We start from the raw sequence: 15,228 nt of genomic DNA on the forward strand, positions 1-15,228 counted from the left end.
CAAGTGTGACCTTACCAAGGCATTATCAAGTAGTATTAATAAAACTTCATGTGATCTTAATTCATACTGGTGAAACTACTTGAATAATAATAGGAAAAATGTTCTAATTATGCTCTCTTAGGAGATAAAGAAACTTGTTTTAAATGTTTCTTTAAAGCAGTGTTTTTCAAACTTGGCCACTTCAAGGTGAGTAGACTTCAACATCCAGAATTCTACGGCCAGCATTCTGTAATTTTGGAAGTTGAAGACCATTCAACTTAAACTGCCAAATTTGGAAAGCACAGATTTAGAGCACTATGCTTGATTCACTGAACAAACAAAAAAATCCTCACTCGTTACATGATTTTTTAATCAGTATTGCAATAAACGATGCTGGGAATAGCAGACATAGAAGTCAGTCTCTCTCTCTCTCTCTCTCTCTCTCTCTCTCTCTCTCTCTCTCTCTCTCTCTCTCTCTCTCTCTCTCTCTCTCTCTCTCTCTCTCTCTCTCTCTCTCTCTCTCTCTCCCTCCCTCCCTCCCTCCCTCCCTCCCTCCATCCCTCCCTCTCTCAGAGAGGGGGAGGAAAAAGCACAACTGAAGACACTGTATAGTTCATTTCTGCAGAGCTATGCATTATGCAGAGCTATGCACTAAATAAGTCTGGGTTTATGAAGATCTTCAGCTAAGATAAAAAAAATGCAATCAGGTTACTTCAGTAGAAGATACATAGTTCTTGAATTAACAACTCTGCTCCCATAGCTTCTGGAACAGTGGTGAAATTCAATTTTTTGCTACCGGTTCTGTGGACATGGTTTGGTGGGCATGGCAGGGGAAGGATATTGCAAAATCTCCATTCCCACCCCTCACCTGGGGGAAGGATATTGCAAAAGCTGCAACCCTCCCCCTCCCCCCCACTCTGGGGCCAGTCGAGAGATATTTGCCAGCTCTTTGAACTACTCAAAATTTCTGCTACTGGTTCTCCAGAATCTGTCAGAACCTGCTGAATTTCACCTCTGCTCTGGAGTCCAAATTTCTTGGCTGAATTCAACAGCAATGCCATACTGTGTATCTGTTTTAAGCATATGCAATTTGGGTGAAAGTAGAGAGGGTTTTTTTTAAGTATGTGTGTTGTTTATTCTGTTTTCCCTGACCCCAAGATGATAATTTTTACCATAGGCCAATTGTGATTGAGTTAAGAAACTTTTTTTGCAAGAAAAAAAATCACAGCCCTTGCTAGAGTGAATAACTTTGTATAATAAAAACAACATTTCAGTGGGGTTACAGAAATGTTAAAACAAAACAATGAAATAAGAATTTTTATTTATTCTTTGGCACTAACATATTTTTTTCAACAGCTTTCAAATTCTTTTTTTTACCTGATTTATCTGGAATAGCATCACTTCCTTTAACTTCATTACTTGGCATGGACTGGGGCAGGAAAGTAGCAGGTGCATTAGATGTAAGATTTTTTAAAATACCAACATTCTGAATTCCTCCAGCATTGTTTGTCAATTTAACATCTGATTTTTTGCAAGTTTGCTTACTTGAACTTGTTTTATGACTAGACTAAAAATAAAAATAAGTATGTCAAAAATATTCCAAATAAAAAAAAGTTATCTACAACTATATCTAGAATACTAGTATCAACTATCCTGACATTTTTAATTCTTGTAAAGATAAAGCATTCAAACAAATTATTTTCAAGCTAAATAACAAATCAGTATGATTGAAATGTCAGCCATTTTGTAGACATAAAAACTGTACAGTTTGAATACAATTAAAATTTAAACACATTTCAAAACTTAATAAATGTGCATGATTTATTTATTGATTTACTATAAATGGAAAATATTTAGTCTTCTTTTTTAATCAACATTTCATCAATATATGCTCAAGATGTTTTACCTTTGAAAAACTGTTACAATTCTGCAGTGTTATGCATTTCACAGACGTTTTGTGAGCACTGACTGATTTCACAGGTGCTGTCAGCTTTCTTAAATCATAATGGTATATTTTTCCACGAGAAGATCCAATAGTGAGTGAAGTTCCTTCGGGCATGAATTCTACTGCAGTTAGAGGAGTTTCTGCTACTAAAGTTCTCAACTGCCTTTATATGTCAAAGATATTGAACACAAAAGGGGAAAAAACCATAAGAATGTTACATAGAATTTTCTAAATAAAAACCTTTATCTTACTGAGTTCTTTGTTGGGTTTAATCTAGGTTACATCTATACACCTGACCCAAGATTATTGAGTGGGCTTCATGCCCAAAATGAGATTTGAGACACACATGATCACGATAAATGATTATCTCTACCAATCTGCCCATTTTATCTTTTTAGTTTTATTATTTATTCATCTTATATTTAAATATTTATGCATAAAGTTAATACACAAAGGTGTAAATATATCCCTAAATAAAGATAACACACAAATGTCATCATTCTTCTAGTGGAAATATATCCTTAAATACTGCTGGTCATACCTTCTCAATTTTGACACAAATTAAAGTATGTGGCATGGAAAATTGCACTATCAGAGTCAACATCTTATACCTTATTTGTCGTTTCTGCTTAGCTTTTCTTCTCATGCACTCCAACCATCATAGGTTTATAATAAAAACACAGATTTTAAGGTTTTAACTGTCTGAGACAGTAAAATAAATAATAAATTTTAGGGCATCAACATTGGATTTTCTCCACTTTTCCCATTTGATTTAATCTATCTAAATGAATTGCAGAAAACTCAAATTCAAGATTTGACATATAAGTAATCATTTTAGGGTTTAGGGTTTTAGGGTTTTATTAACATTTATAGGCCGCCCTTTTCCCTGAGGGGACTCAGGGCGGCTTACATAAAATCAAGGGAGGGATATACAAACAATAGCAAAACAGACAAAACATAGAATAAAATAATGAGCAACATTCATTCATCATTCGGGTGGGGGCAATTATCTTTGTCCCCAGGCCTGACGGGCTAGCCAGGTCTTAAGGGCTATGCAGAAGGCCTGGACGGTGGTGAGGGTACGAATCTCCACGGGGAGATCGTTCCAAAGGGTCGGAGCTACTACTGAGAAGGCTCTCCTCCTTGTAGTTGCCAGCCGGCACTGGCTGGCAGATGGAACTCGGAGGAGGCCTAGTCTATGAGATCTAATTGGTCGCAGGGAGGTAATTGGCAGAAGGCGGTCTCTCAAGTACAGGTATTTTCAGGTTTCATCACAATCAGGTTATTTTTACTGAAGCAAGCAAAATTTTTATATATAAAAATCATTCTAAAAACCATTTTCAAATTACTATACATTTAATTTACTATTGAAATTAAAATGAGTTTAGTTTCATTAGAGAGTTCATGATGAAGATTTCAAAATATTGTTGGTTTGATGTAAATTTATTTATTAAATACATTAGCAGCCTATCTCACTGTCAAGTGACTAGCTGAAAGCTGTTATTCATTTTGTAAATAAGTAAACTGACAAGTATATACTTACCTTTTACTTGCTGTGTCATAGAGAATTATTCTTTTATCTAGACCTACAGTTACAAGCAGCAATTCACTAATGGGAGAAAAACAGATTTCATAAGCTGGAGCTTTATGAGCATTTTCAAAGTTATGGTATGGAGTTTGACTGTTGACATCCCATAGGGTTACAGTTCCACTGTCAGAGACGCTACCCAGTAATGCTTTTTTAAAGGGAGAATATTTCAAATGTCGTACGGGCTGTAAGAAAAGAAACAAACAATATTCCATAATTTCTATTTCAACTAAAGTTTGACTTAGCCAAAATCCAATTCTAAAGATTTAAGTCAAAGTAATTAGTTGCACACATTCATGTTTAATGTGTAAGGAATCTTTTAATCAAAGACTTCAAGCTGATACATATTTGTGTTATATGTACATTCCCAAAATGTTTTAAGATTAATTGTTACATTAATCCTATTAATGAAAGATTTTTTTTTCTTTTATTTTTTTAATTTTTTTACAGCAGTTCAGGATCAAACGATCAGGTAAAGACTACTTGAAATCTCAAGTTATCATAATCACATATGGAAGTAAAGTGATGTATGCATACAACTAGAAACTTCTATAGCAGCTATTAAAGTAACCTTGCACATCTGGAAAAAGATATGGCATTTTTAATGATTTAAAAAGAATTGTAACATTTATAAATTTCATAAGATCTCTTTTTTTAAAAAACTGGGAAAACCTAACATTTTTTTAAGAACGGAAAGCCTTTAAGGTGAGATATATTTTCTATTTCAGTCACAACTAAAAACATTTACTTCATTTAGAAGTATAATTTGGAAAGAATGGTGCATAAAAATTGCAAGGTTTCATTAAAAGTGTTTCTAAATGAAGCTATTTCATAATCTCACACATTTAAAAAAACAAGCAATATCTCTCACATTAACACATAAGATGCCAGATATTGTTGTTCCTATATAAAATCTATGGAAATACAGTACAGTTAGTCCTCGACTTACAACAGTTTATTTAGTGACCGTTTAAAGTTACAATGGCACTGAAAAAAATGACTTGCAACCATTTTTCAAACTTATGACTGTTGCAGAATTCCCATGGTCACATAATAAAAATTCAGACACTTGGCAACTGAATTATATCTATGATAGTTGCAATATTCTGGGGTCATTTGATCACCTTTTGCGACTGTCTGACAAGCAAAGTCAATAGGAAAGCCAGATTCACTTAACAACTGTGTTACTAACTTAATACCTGCAATGATTCACTTAACAGCTTTGGCAAGAAAGTGTCAGCCTCTGTTTTGCTGCTTGCTTTTCGGCTGCCACTGAAACGGGGAGGGGGGCATGGTATTTGGGTGAGGGAATTATTCTGTGCAGCAGTGATTGTAATAAGGGAGTTGTTCTCAACATCTACTGCACATGCTGCAGAGAGAGGAGTTGCTGCCAAGGCCAACTGTCCGGCATACCAACCTGATGATGATTTTTGAAGATGTCTCCCACATGACACCTGTGGGTGTTTGGATTGGACTATGGGATGGGGTTGCTAAGGGGAGGGGTTTGGGTCACATATTGATATCTATGATTACACACGTTTTTGCCTCAGATCTTGTTTTGCTTAGTTACTATCTACTCATAACCTGTTAAAGTACTCTTAATTCTGCAAAATGGAGTTGAGTGGTTTCTTTCTTGGTTACTGAGGGAAGCAGCCCTGACAGAAAGCTTGTAAAATGGAGCAAACTCACTTAACAAATATTTCATTTAGAAACAAAAAATGTGGGGTCAAATGTGGTTGTGAGTCACAAATAGACTTGTGAGTTGTGATCAGAGCCCAGTGACTTGACCCAACAAGTCATTGGGCTCTGATTGGGGGAAAGAAGCATTGGTACCTTTCCAAAAGGACTTTCTGTGTATATTATTCCCATTTTCACATAAATATGAGAAAGCATTAAATACTAATTCAGCATTTTAATGAAAATTCCACCCTCAGATGTTACCAGGAAAGAAGGAGGCATATCAAAAATGGCTTAAAGTATTAACTATTCTGTGAAAACCCAACAGTCTGCCCCCAAAATGTGTTTTTATTTTTCCCCCCTCAGGATTTGTCTTTTGTTTGTTTGCATTTGTTGCTAGATCTGCCCTATTTTCAAATTTACTATTCTGCCAGTTTCTTACCCCACACAAAACCTGGCCCTGTTTATTCAGTTTTGGAATGTTGAACAATAATTTCCCAACATTCTGTTGAGTTGAAAAGAATAACAAGTTAGAAAAAAAACCTGCAGAACATATCTTTATTTCACATAGATTTGTATCAAAGCACTGCGACCTATTTTTTCCTTCTCAACAACAATCCTATGATAGAGAACTGGGCAATGCCACCCAAAAGAATGCAGGGGTGTAGAATTAAAGGAGCCAACAGCATTCTGGTGCTGCTGCCCAATTCTGTTAGGGATGCACTGGAGATTTTATTTTTTTGCCTCTTCAGACCCAAACCAGAATAAGTCATTTTTAAAATATGTACACATAAATTAGGTCCTAGTTCTCTTGCAGAGGAACAGAGCTCTGAGCTCTTTTACATTATTTATTTCCAATATTCTTACAGGTTGAAAGGAGTGAAAACAGTGGGACACTGGCATGGTTTTTCACTAAAAAGTATATTTCCTGTTGTGGCTCAACTCTGTGGTCATAGCATAGCATATAGCACTCAGATAAGAGATTGAAACTGACATAATATCCAGTAGTGAGAAACAGAAAAGTGGTCCCTGAAAAACCTTTAACTGAACGTCAGCATTGATACCACATCTTTATTACAAGAGCAGCCCTTTCAAATGTTTAGTCAGCAAGTCTGCCATATAAGTTTCACTGGAGTGACATGCAATTAAAATTTAACAACTTTTCCAAGGTAGGCAATTCTGCAATAACAATGGAAACTTTTGAATCCTGACAAGAATGCCAAGCTTAGTGTCTCCTCTTTATTGCTAATTTTTTCCAAGACCGAGGCTGTGATTCAGCAAGATATTATGAAGCTAAAATTGATAGGATAATGCCTTTTTTTTAAACTGAATGCATTATTTGTTACATACTTCCAATAAGATTACTTTCACAAACCTTCATATATTAGACATTCAGTATGCTTTGAACACACATTTAAAAATAGTGTTCAAAAATGCTAGAGGAATCTATGGGGGAGTGGGGCCTACTAGATTCTCTCTACCTCCACAAAGTCTGTTGACCACCTCTTCATAATTAGAGGCGGGGAATATTTTTTTATTATTGTGTTATATTTATATCCCACCTTTATTTACATAATTTACAATGATATATCCTAACACCTAAGGGAAGCGGTGGCTCAGTGGCTAAGACACTGAGCTTGTTGATCAGAAGGTTGGCAGTTCGGTCCCTAGCACCGCTTAACAGAGTGAGCTCCCGTTACTTGTCCCAGCTTTTGCCAACCTAGCAGTTCGAAAGCATGTAAAAATACAAGTAGAAAAATAGGAACTACCTTTGAGGGGGGAAAGTAATAGCGCTACGTGCGCCTTCAGCGTTTAGTCATGCCAGCAACATGACCACGGAGATGTCTTTGGACAGTTCTGGCTCTTTGGCTTTGATATGGAGATGAGCACTGCTCCTAGAGCCACAAACAACTAGCACGCATGTGCAGGAAAACGTTTACCTCTACCTTACCCTAGCACCTATTTTTCTTGCAATAACCACCCTGTGAGGTGGATTGGAATGAAAAAGAGTGGCTCAAAGCCATCCAACCAAGCTTCCATGTCTAAGACATGACCAGAATTCAATCATTTGCATTTTAACCCCTGTTCCAAACTGGCTCTACATACACCGACATACACATTTTTCACAGGTTAAAACGCACATGCAGGTGTTTTGAAATAGAAAATCAAAAGTGTCAGAGTAAAATCATTTACTGTTGGAAAATGGTGGTGTCAACACACACACACACACACACACACACAGAGGTTAGGTTACAAATTAGTTTACTTCTTCAAAACTTTAGAAATCATGTGTAAACGTCATGAGGAAGGAGAAAACCTGAAATATTTTGTTACCATGTTCTCATGTCCTATTATATAAAAATTTTCTTCTCCACTTTCTTATGTTCCATATTATACTTAAAATAAATATTTCATTCCCTTTCAAGTTAACAAGCAGAAAATCTGAAACATTTAATGTTTCTACTCATAAATTGCATTAAAAACAATGAATAATTTCATTAGCATCGTATATTTTGTATAATAACTATTTAAATTTCATTTACAATATCATAATAAATAATCCTAATTTCACTTTTAGAATTTTTATCCGAGACATAAATCCCTATATTTTACATTAAGATGGATCGAGATTTAATAGCAGTTGAACCTTTCTTCAGCTGACTATAATGAAAAGTTATAAATGGCAAAACAAACCACAGCCAGGAATTTAAAGTGCACATAGAAAAGTCCAATTAATATAATCCAGCTATATGTCTTTCAGCACCTTGTCACTAAAGATCCAATCTTTCATTCCTACTTTCATTGCTTTGGTCTTTAAACAAAATCACATTGTCTATCAATAACTGTCAGACACAGTTTCCCAAATAAGCCACACATAAAGCAAGCAATGACAACTTTATTAGCTCTGCTATGTGGTGGCTTTTTTAAAAAGAGTAAACTGACTATTAAAAAGTTTGCATTGATATAACTGATGGATGATAACAATCAATAAAAAACATCAAAGTTTCTTCAACTGGGCTTTTGCTTTTAATGGACACAATGCCACTATCATATCTTTTGCAAAGTTGTCCCATGTAATATTTAGTTTGTTCAGGTTACTAAAAACAAAATAAGAATTGCTTGTAAAAAAGATGAAATAATATACCTAAAACTAGGCTATACCATTAGCATCTGAGCACCTGCTTTTCTGCTAATGTATCAAAAGGACCCCACATTTTCATACATATTCCCCTGTAAGTTTTATTCAATTAAAATTAAATAGAACCAACCAACTTTCCATTTATGTACTTAGTCATTATCCCTTTTTGTCACAAATTAGAATATGATAGCATCATTTTCAGAAAATAATTCCCAGCTTTTGAAATCTGTGTATAAATGCTCAAGTTGTATACTTTCTGTAAAATTACAATAGAATCCATACTTGCCACTAGGAACAGATTGCTGTGTCATTGATACATACATACCTGCGTGCTTCCATGACCAAATGGAGTGCTGGATAAATTTGTAGCAATACTATGCAGGATAATTTCACCACTCAAGGATCCTGAAGCAACATAGCAATCATTCCAATTGAATGACACACAAGTTATTTCCTCTCTATGATCCTGAAGAAGAAAATATGCAAGCTTTAATTTAGTACAACACTCAAGTGCTCCAAGGAAATGTTGATATTACAAATACTTCTTTGTGATCTTTCTGTGTACACTACTGGTGAAAATCAGTGACACAATGTCTCATGATTCTGAAGGAAATACATTAAACAGGTGTGCAAATTCTACAATAAGTTAAAAGTGTTTTTTTTTTAAATAAAAAACAACAACCAAAAGGTAGCCTTATCTTCCTAATGTAGCCTTATCTTCCTAGTCTTCCATTCTTTGGCACTTGTGGACTCCCCAAAAAATATTAAGTGCAGTCTTCAGTGTCTAAAAGGTTGCCTACTCCACTTCCCTGGAATGGTTACCACTCTCTATTGTAGCTTGCATTTTCAACCAATATATTTGTAAGCAGTTTCTCTCAGACATGATTAGATAGCAAATTCCTGTTCAAATGTCTAACTTTTCCTTTCTTCAAAAAATGAATCTCTGCAGGAATAAGACTTGTCCAATGCTTTCTGAGCTGGGATTAAGAATTTTCCCAAAGCTATAATTCAGAGGAAATTTCCTATCAGGTCTCCCAATTGTTCATATAATACCTCTCCTCCTCTAATCAGAGTACCCTGGATCCTTCCAGGATTTTCCCTATCTTTCACTAAGAAAGATGCAAATCACGTACAAACAGACCCTAAAGAGGAACAATTTCAATCATTCTTTTTACTATGATCTCCGCAGGAAAACAGAGACGGAAACTTTCTCTCTACTTAGGGAAGGACCCAGCACTTGCATTCAAACTTCCAGATCATCTTTCATATAAAGTTTTTTCCATTCTGTATCTAATTATATATCCTCACATGTATAGTCACTTCACAGGATTGAAAACATACGACCATACAAAATGTAGCAAGTAAATTATATTTAATTATTAACCTGCCACTGATCCTTCTTCATTCTGACAGAAACTGTTTTTGAAGTACATGACACTTTCTAATAACTCTCTCTTCTCAGTAACTCCATATGCCACACCCTAATGATTTTGAAGAATTTATATCTTTGGAGAAGGACAGGAATGACATATAAAGATAAAGAAAAACTTCCCATTATCATCAGTTGAGATAATATGACTCTTCTCTACTGTGGCAAACAGTTGAATAACCCTGCCTTTAGAGAGCACATCAACTTGTCACACTTTCTCTCCTTACTGATATTTTAATTTGATTTGAAATATTTGTTTCCACTGCCTATTAAAATATATCTATTTTATATTGGTTTGGTTTAATTGTAATATCTCAAGGGAAACTTTTTGAATTGTAAAACGGTGTATCAAATGTCTGATAAATACCTGGAATAGTTTGCATTCTGATACAGAATAATCCTTAAACAGTGCAGTACAATATGCATCCATAACCAACAAGTTATGCTAGAATATTTTGGGGGAACAGAGAAAATGTTTAATGCCTGCCCAACTCTGCTAAAGCAACCATGTGCTGTTGATAATAATAGCACTTTTTAATTGACACTAATCTGCAAGATAAATAACTAAGGTGGTTAAAAAATAAGAAGGCAAAATAAAAGCATCATACATTAACACAAAACCCTTGTTTAACGAATAGTAGAAATACACCGAAGTGAGGAGTAGAGGGAAAGAAGAGGGAGGAGTCAAGAGGGAGTGAGAGGGGAATGTAAGGAGGGTGAGATGGAGGGAAGGGGAGAAAGGAATGTTTGAGGGGGAGGGGAAGTAGAAGAGGGGAATGCTGGAGGGGAGAAATGAAAGTTGGAGGGGGAGAAGAAAGGGTGTATGGAGGATTGAAGTGTTATGTTGGTTTTCCATGGTGGAATAGAAGATGAGTTGTGTTTATTGCTTTTTTAATTGCACAGTATATAAGTGATTGTATAAAAAGGAAAATGAAAATGAAATAAAATAGTTTTCACACAAAAACCTAAAGATAAATCAAATTTAACCAACACCAGTCAACAAAAGAGAAGAGTAAGAGGAATGAAAATTTGCCTCTGAAGCGTGTGATACGTAAGATTGTTCCTGAACTCTTGTTATATATTTACTATTCACCTTTATCACAGAATGACCTATCTAATAACCATCTATCCAAACTATAGTGATGGGACTTAAGCTTTATCAAAGATATTAAAAGCAATATCTAGCTCTGGTAAACTACACTTTTCTAGACAGAGATGACCTTCACCCTCAAATTACTAAAGGCTCCCTCACATCAAACAGATAGGGCCTACACTAAGATCCCCAGAGCCTTATCCATTGGCAGTTCCTCCAAAAATATCAAAGGTCAAGCTGCAGTAAAATGGGACCTGTATTACTTCAGACCAAAATCTTCAGGCTCCAAAACGTAACAATATTTTGTAATAGAACTGAAATTATCCATCAATAAAGGAATATCCATACGTATTCAAAACTGCCATTCCCAGAGTTTAGATAAAACATTTCCCAACATTTTGCAAAAATATTGTATTTTAACAAAAACTGCTTTTCTTCCATAGTGTTATTAATGATATTTATCTAACAATTGTCAGTCAGTCAGTATCTAACCCCATAATCCTAAATTTGCATAGACATAAATGTCAAAGTATTATGTTCCCAGACAAACAGTTATTTAAGGGGAAATTCATTAACATTTTGCAATTATAGAAATCAGCACAGCAACTAAATTCCATAATCAAAGAAAAATACCTACACAGAGATTAATAACAGATTTGGACAATTAACTGCCCCAAAATCCAAAAGACTGTAGTTAAACTATTGTAACTATACTTTGCTTTTTTTTATTAACTGTTTTTCAAGCCCATCTTATATTTTAATTAAATCACTTAGAACACTTTATAAATATACATAAATAATGAAATAACTTATACTCTTGTGTACCAATACAGATAGTCCTCAACTTACAATCACAACTGAACCCAAAATGTATGTTGTTAAATGAGAATTGTGGTGAGTTTTGCCCCCATTTTGTTTTCTTGCCACATTTGTTAAGTGAATCTGGTTTCCCCATTAATTTTGCTTGTCAAAAGGTCACAAAAAGGTGATAAAATGACCCTGGGACAATGGGTCATAAATGTCAGTTGTCAAGCATCTGAATGTAAATCACGTGATCATGGGGATGCTGCAAGAGTCATAAGTGTGAAAAATGGTCATAAGTCACTTTTTTCTGTGCCGTTGGAACTTCGAACAGTCACTAAATAAAATAAGTTGAGGACTACCTGTATATCTGAGGAACCCTTTTTATTTATTTGCTAGATATAAAACCTTTCATTGAGGCAATGTAAATAGCACTCCCTCCTTTCATCTATCTGCATAATAACTGTGAGGAGTAGGCAACATTGTGAGAGAGGCCAACTGGCCCAAGTCACCTGATGAAACTCTATGCCTGAGGATCATCTTGAATATGGATTCCCCACTCCCACCCTGGTCTGAGTCCAACATCTTAAGCAACACACTTTGCTACACTATACTACAGCACATGTAGTGCTGTATACACTATACAACACACTATACTACAGCACATCACTACAATAGTAGACTTCTTTGCAGAAGTCAACGCAGGATTGAATGTCGGAGGACAGTACTGTGAGCTTGGCAGGCTGGATTGCTGCCAAGCCTTATCTGTGTTTATTGCTGCCTGAGTTTGTCTGAGTTGCTGCCAAGGTCCTTATCTGTTTGTTATGCTTGGCTTTCAACCACCGAGGTTTTGGTGTTTTGCTAATTAAAGTACATTCCAGTTAAGCTTGTCTCGGCATTCGTTACTGGATGGAGGAGGGGGTCAGAACAAGTATTTATCTCACACTATGATGTGAGAGATTTATTCAGTTTAAATAAGAGCATCAAGGTTAATTAAAAGCATCAGATTTAGATTTAAGAACATAGACAACTTTTCCATCTCTGCAATAACTACATACTACTTATCATATTTTTCAGACTATAAGACGCAGAAGTATAAGATGCACCAAGATTTTGAAGAGGTAAATTTTAAAAAGGGGGGGAGGTTCCCTCCCTGGCTCCCAGGAGTACTCTGCAGGCCTCCCAAACCTTCTGCACCCCCTATTTTTTGTGAAAAGTGCAAAGTGCTCCTTGGGGCTGGGGAGGGCAAAAACACGACGCATGGCGGGTTTGGGAGATGAAAACCGGAACTATTTTTCATGAAAACAAGCCCATTTTTCACAAAAACTGGGACATGCAGTGGGTTTGGGAGGCCTGTAGAGTGCTCCTGGGGGCCGGGGAGGGCAAAAACGAGTAAAAAATGGGGCATACTGTAGAGTGCTCCTGGGGGCTGAGGAGGGCAAAAACATCCCCGTTCCTTTGAAAAATGGACCCATTTTCATTTGTTTTTGCCCTCCTCAACCCCCAGGAGCATTCTACAGGCCTCCCAAACCCTTTGCATGTCCATTTTTGCAAAAAAACGGGATGAGCATGACGGGCTTTCAGGAAGGCAAAAATGGCTGTATTCAGTGTATAAGACGCACCCAGGTTTTCAGCCTCTTTTGGGAGGGAAAAAGGTGTGTCTTATATTCTGAAAAATATGGTAATTGTAATGGGTACAATTACCCATTGTAATATCTAGCACCACTTCTAAATAGGTATCATTCTGCTAGGCCAAAACCATTTGTGATGTAAAATATGAGTTACATTTTGATATTTAAAGATTGGAGTATAACCCTAAAGATTTACAGGTGATATTAATCTCATATATATTAACTGACAAAAAAGTCCGTAAAACAATATTGTATCTTACCTTAAGAGATCGGTGAAGTTTTCTATATTTTAAATCCCAGATATTAACAGTGCTATCAATTCCTCCACTTGCAATATACATTGAATTCGAACTCAAGCTTATACATGTTTGCTTTGCCTAGTTGGCAATAAATGTAAAAAAACCACATTAGATAATATCAACATCAATTTTAAACTAGGATAAAAAGTTAATACAATCTGAGTCACTAATATAGATATGATTAAAATAAATGGCATTTTGTAATTTAATGAAATGAAGAAACCAGTGTTCAGCAAATATGACAGGCAAAATAAAATGACATCATTGTGATGGATTATTCAATAGTTCGAATTTAATTTACCAACACCATACCCCAAAATTAAAGTTAGCAGGGGCCAATGAAAGCCCATTTTGACGTTTTTCCTTTAATATCAACTAATCAGTTTTGTTAATTAGATTTTATATCCAGCTTTTCCTCAATGAACTTATGGAATGATACACTGTATTTTTACCTTCTATTTTCCCCTCACAACAATCCTGTGGGGTAATCTGCCTGACAAAAAGCAACTGATCCTAATCTATTCAGCAGGATTCCATGATTGAAGTTGAACTTAGTCCAATACCTTAACCATTTTATTACTTTTAGCAGCAGAAAGATTAAAGACAAATTATAGTAATTATCTGCTCTTTCAGTAATGTAGTATTGTGATTGATCAGTAATAATTGTTCTGTGTGCTTTTTAAATAGAAAAGAAGGATCAAAACATTTTAATTAAAGAAATGAAAATGGATGTCTGAAATAAAAATCATAGAACTAATAAATAACAGTGTGTCTCCTAAAATGTATATTGAGTGGTCCAGGAACAGTTCAATTTGTATTGTTGAATAATCATCCATTCCCTTTCATTGCTTTTCTCTGCAGCCTTCACATTGCAAAGAAGTTTGAAGCAAATTATACATTTCCTTTGACAAATGAAACAGTTCTGCCTTTATAAAAACAGACACCACATAATTGTATATGAGGCTGAAAACAAATAATTTTCAAATCATTAACATCTGTAAATAGGTGAGTAGAGTCATAATACGGCAACATCAAGCCAGTGTTAGCCAGTTGCAAAAAAGCTATGCTGGATCAGATGTGGTTGGTGCTTAGATAAGAGGCAATCAGAAAATCTTAATGTTGTAGACTAGAAAGTTCTTTTCCTCCAGAATATTTTTTTCAATGAGAAGCAAGTTTCACATCACCAGGAGCTGAGCTTAATTCAAAAGAGCCTGGATGGCTTTCTATAGAACTTAAGCCAGCAGAGGTAACATAAAAGGCATTGCTTTGGGAATACCACTGGCAAAAGAACATTCACTCTGAAAACTGTATTGGTTCTGGATAGTATCAGAAAGATCTTAAGAAGAACAGAGAGAAGAAAATTTCATAGTTACCAGTAGTAACAGCTTAATTTTTGAAAGCAGCATTATTAATGTATTTCAGGATTATTTTAATGCCACAGGTAATAATAGCCAATAAACACAGATATAGAGAATGGAAATTATGATTACACAATTTGTTATAATTTATTATAATTATGATTATGACTGTAAGAAACAGCAGAAAGTTTGAAGTTCCAAAACTGCAAAGAATCAAGAAAACATTGCTTTTAGATGGATTGCAACTTTGTCTGATGTCCAATAACAAAAGTGATCATAAATCTTATAT

The 15,228-nt window shown here is 35.3% G+C and overlaps 1 protein-coding gene across 2 annotated transcripts in view; it reads right to left on the bottom strand.

Annotated features, from left to right (window-relative positions):
• Positions 1-15,228, bottom strand: part of NEDD1 (NEDD1 gamma-tubulin ring complex targeting factor) — a 39,801-nt gene that overhangs the window by 10,213 nt on the left and 14,360 nt on the right. For both annotated transcript variants that reach the window (XM_087723325.1, XM_087723326.1), the window contains exons 4-8: positions 13,543-13,659; positions 8,654-8,794; positions 3,468-3,697; positions 1,886-2,087; positions 1,357-1,546 (exon numbers count right to left, since the gene is read on the bottom strand). In XM_087723325.1, the coding sequence (XP_087579451.1) occupies positions 1,357-1,546; positions 1,886-2,087; positions 3,468-3,697; positions 8,654-8,794; positions 13,543-13,659 (880 nt within the window). The remainder of the gene's footprint in view (positions 1-1,356; positions 1,547-1,885; positions 2,088-3,467; positions 3,698-8,653; positions 8,795-13,542; positions 13,660-15,228) is intronic.

This window comes from Thamnophis sirtalis, unplaced genomic scaffold (assembly GCF_051295495.1).
Source record: "Thamnophis sirtalis isolate CommonGarterSnake01/CBP01778 unplaced genomic scaffold, rThaSir2_p1.2 scaffold_9, whole genome shotgun sequence".
In the NCBI taxonomy this organism is placed as follows: domain Eukaryota; kingdom Metazoa; phylum Chordata; class Lepidosauria; order Squamata; family Natricidae; genus Thamnophis; species Thamnophis sirtalis.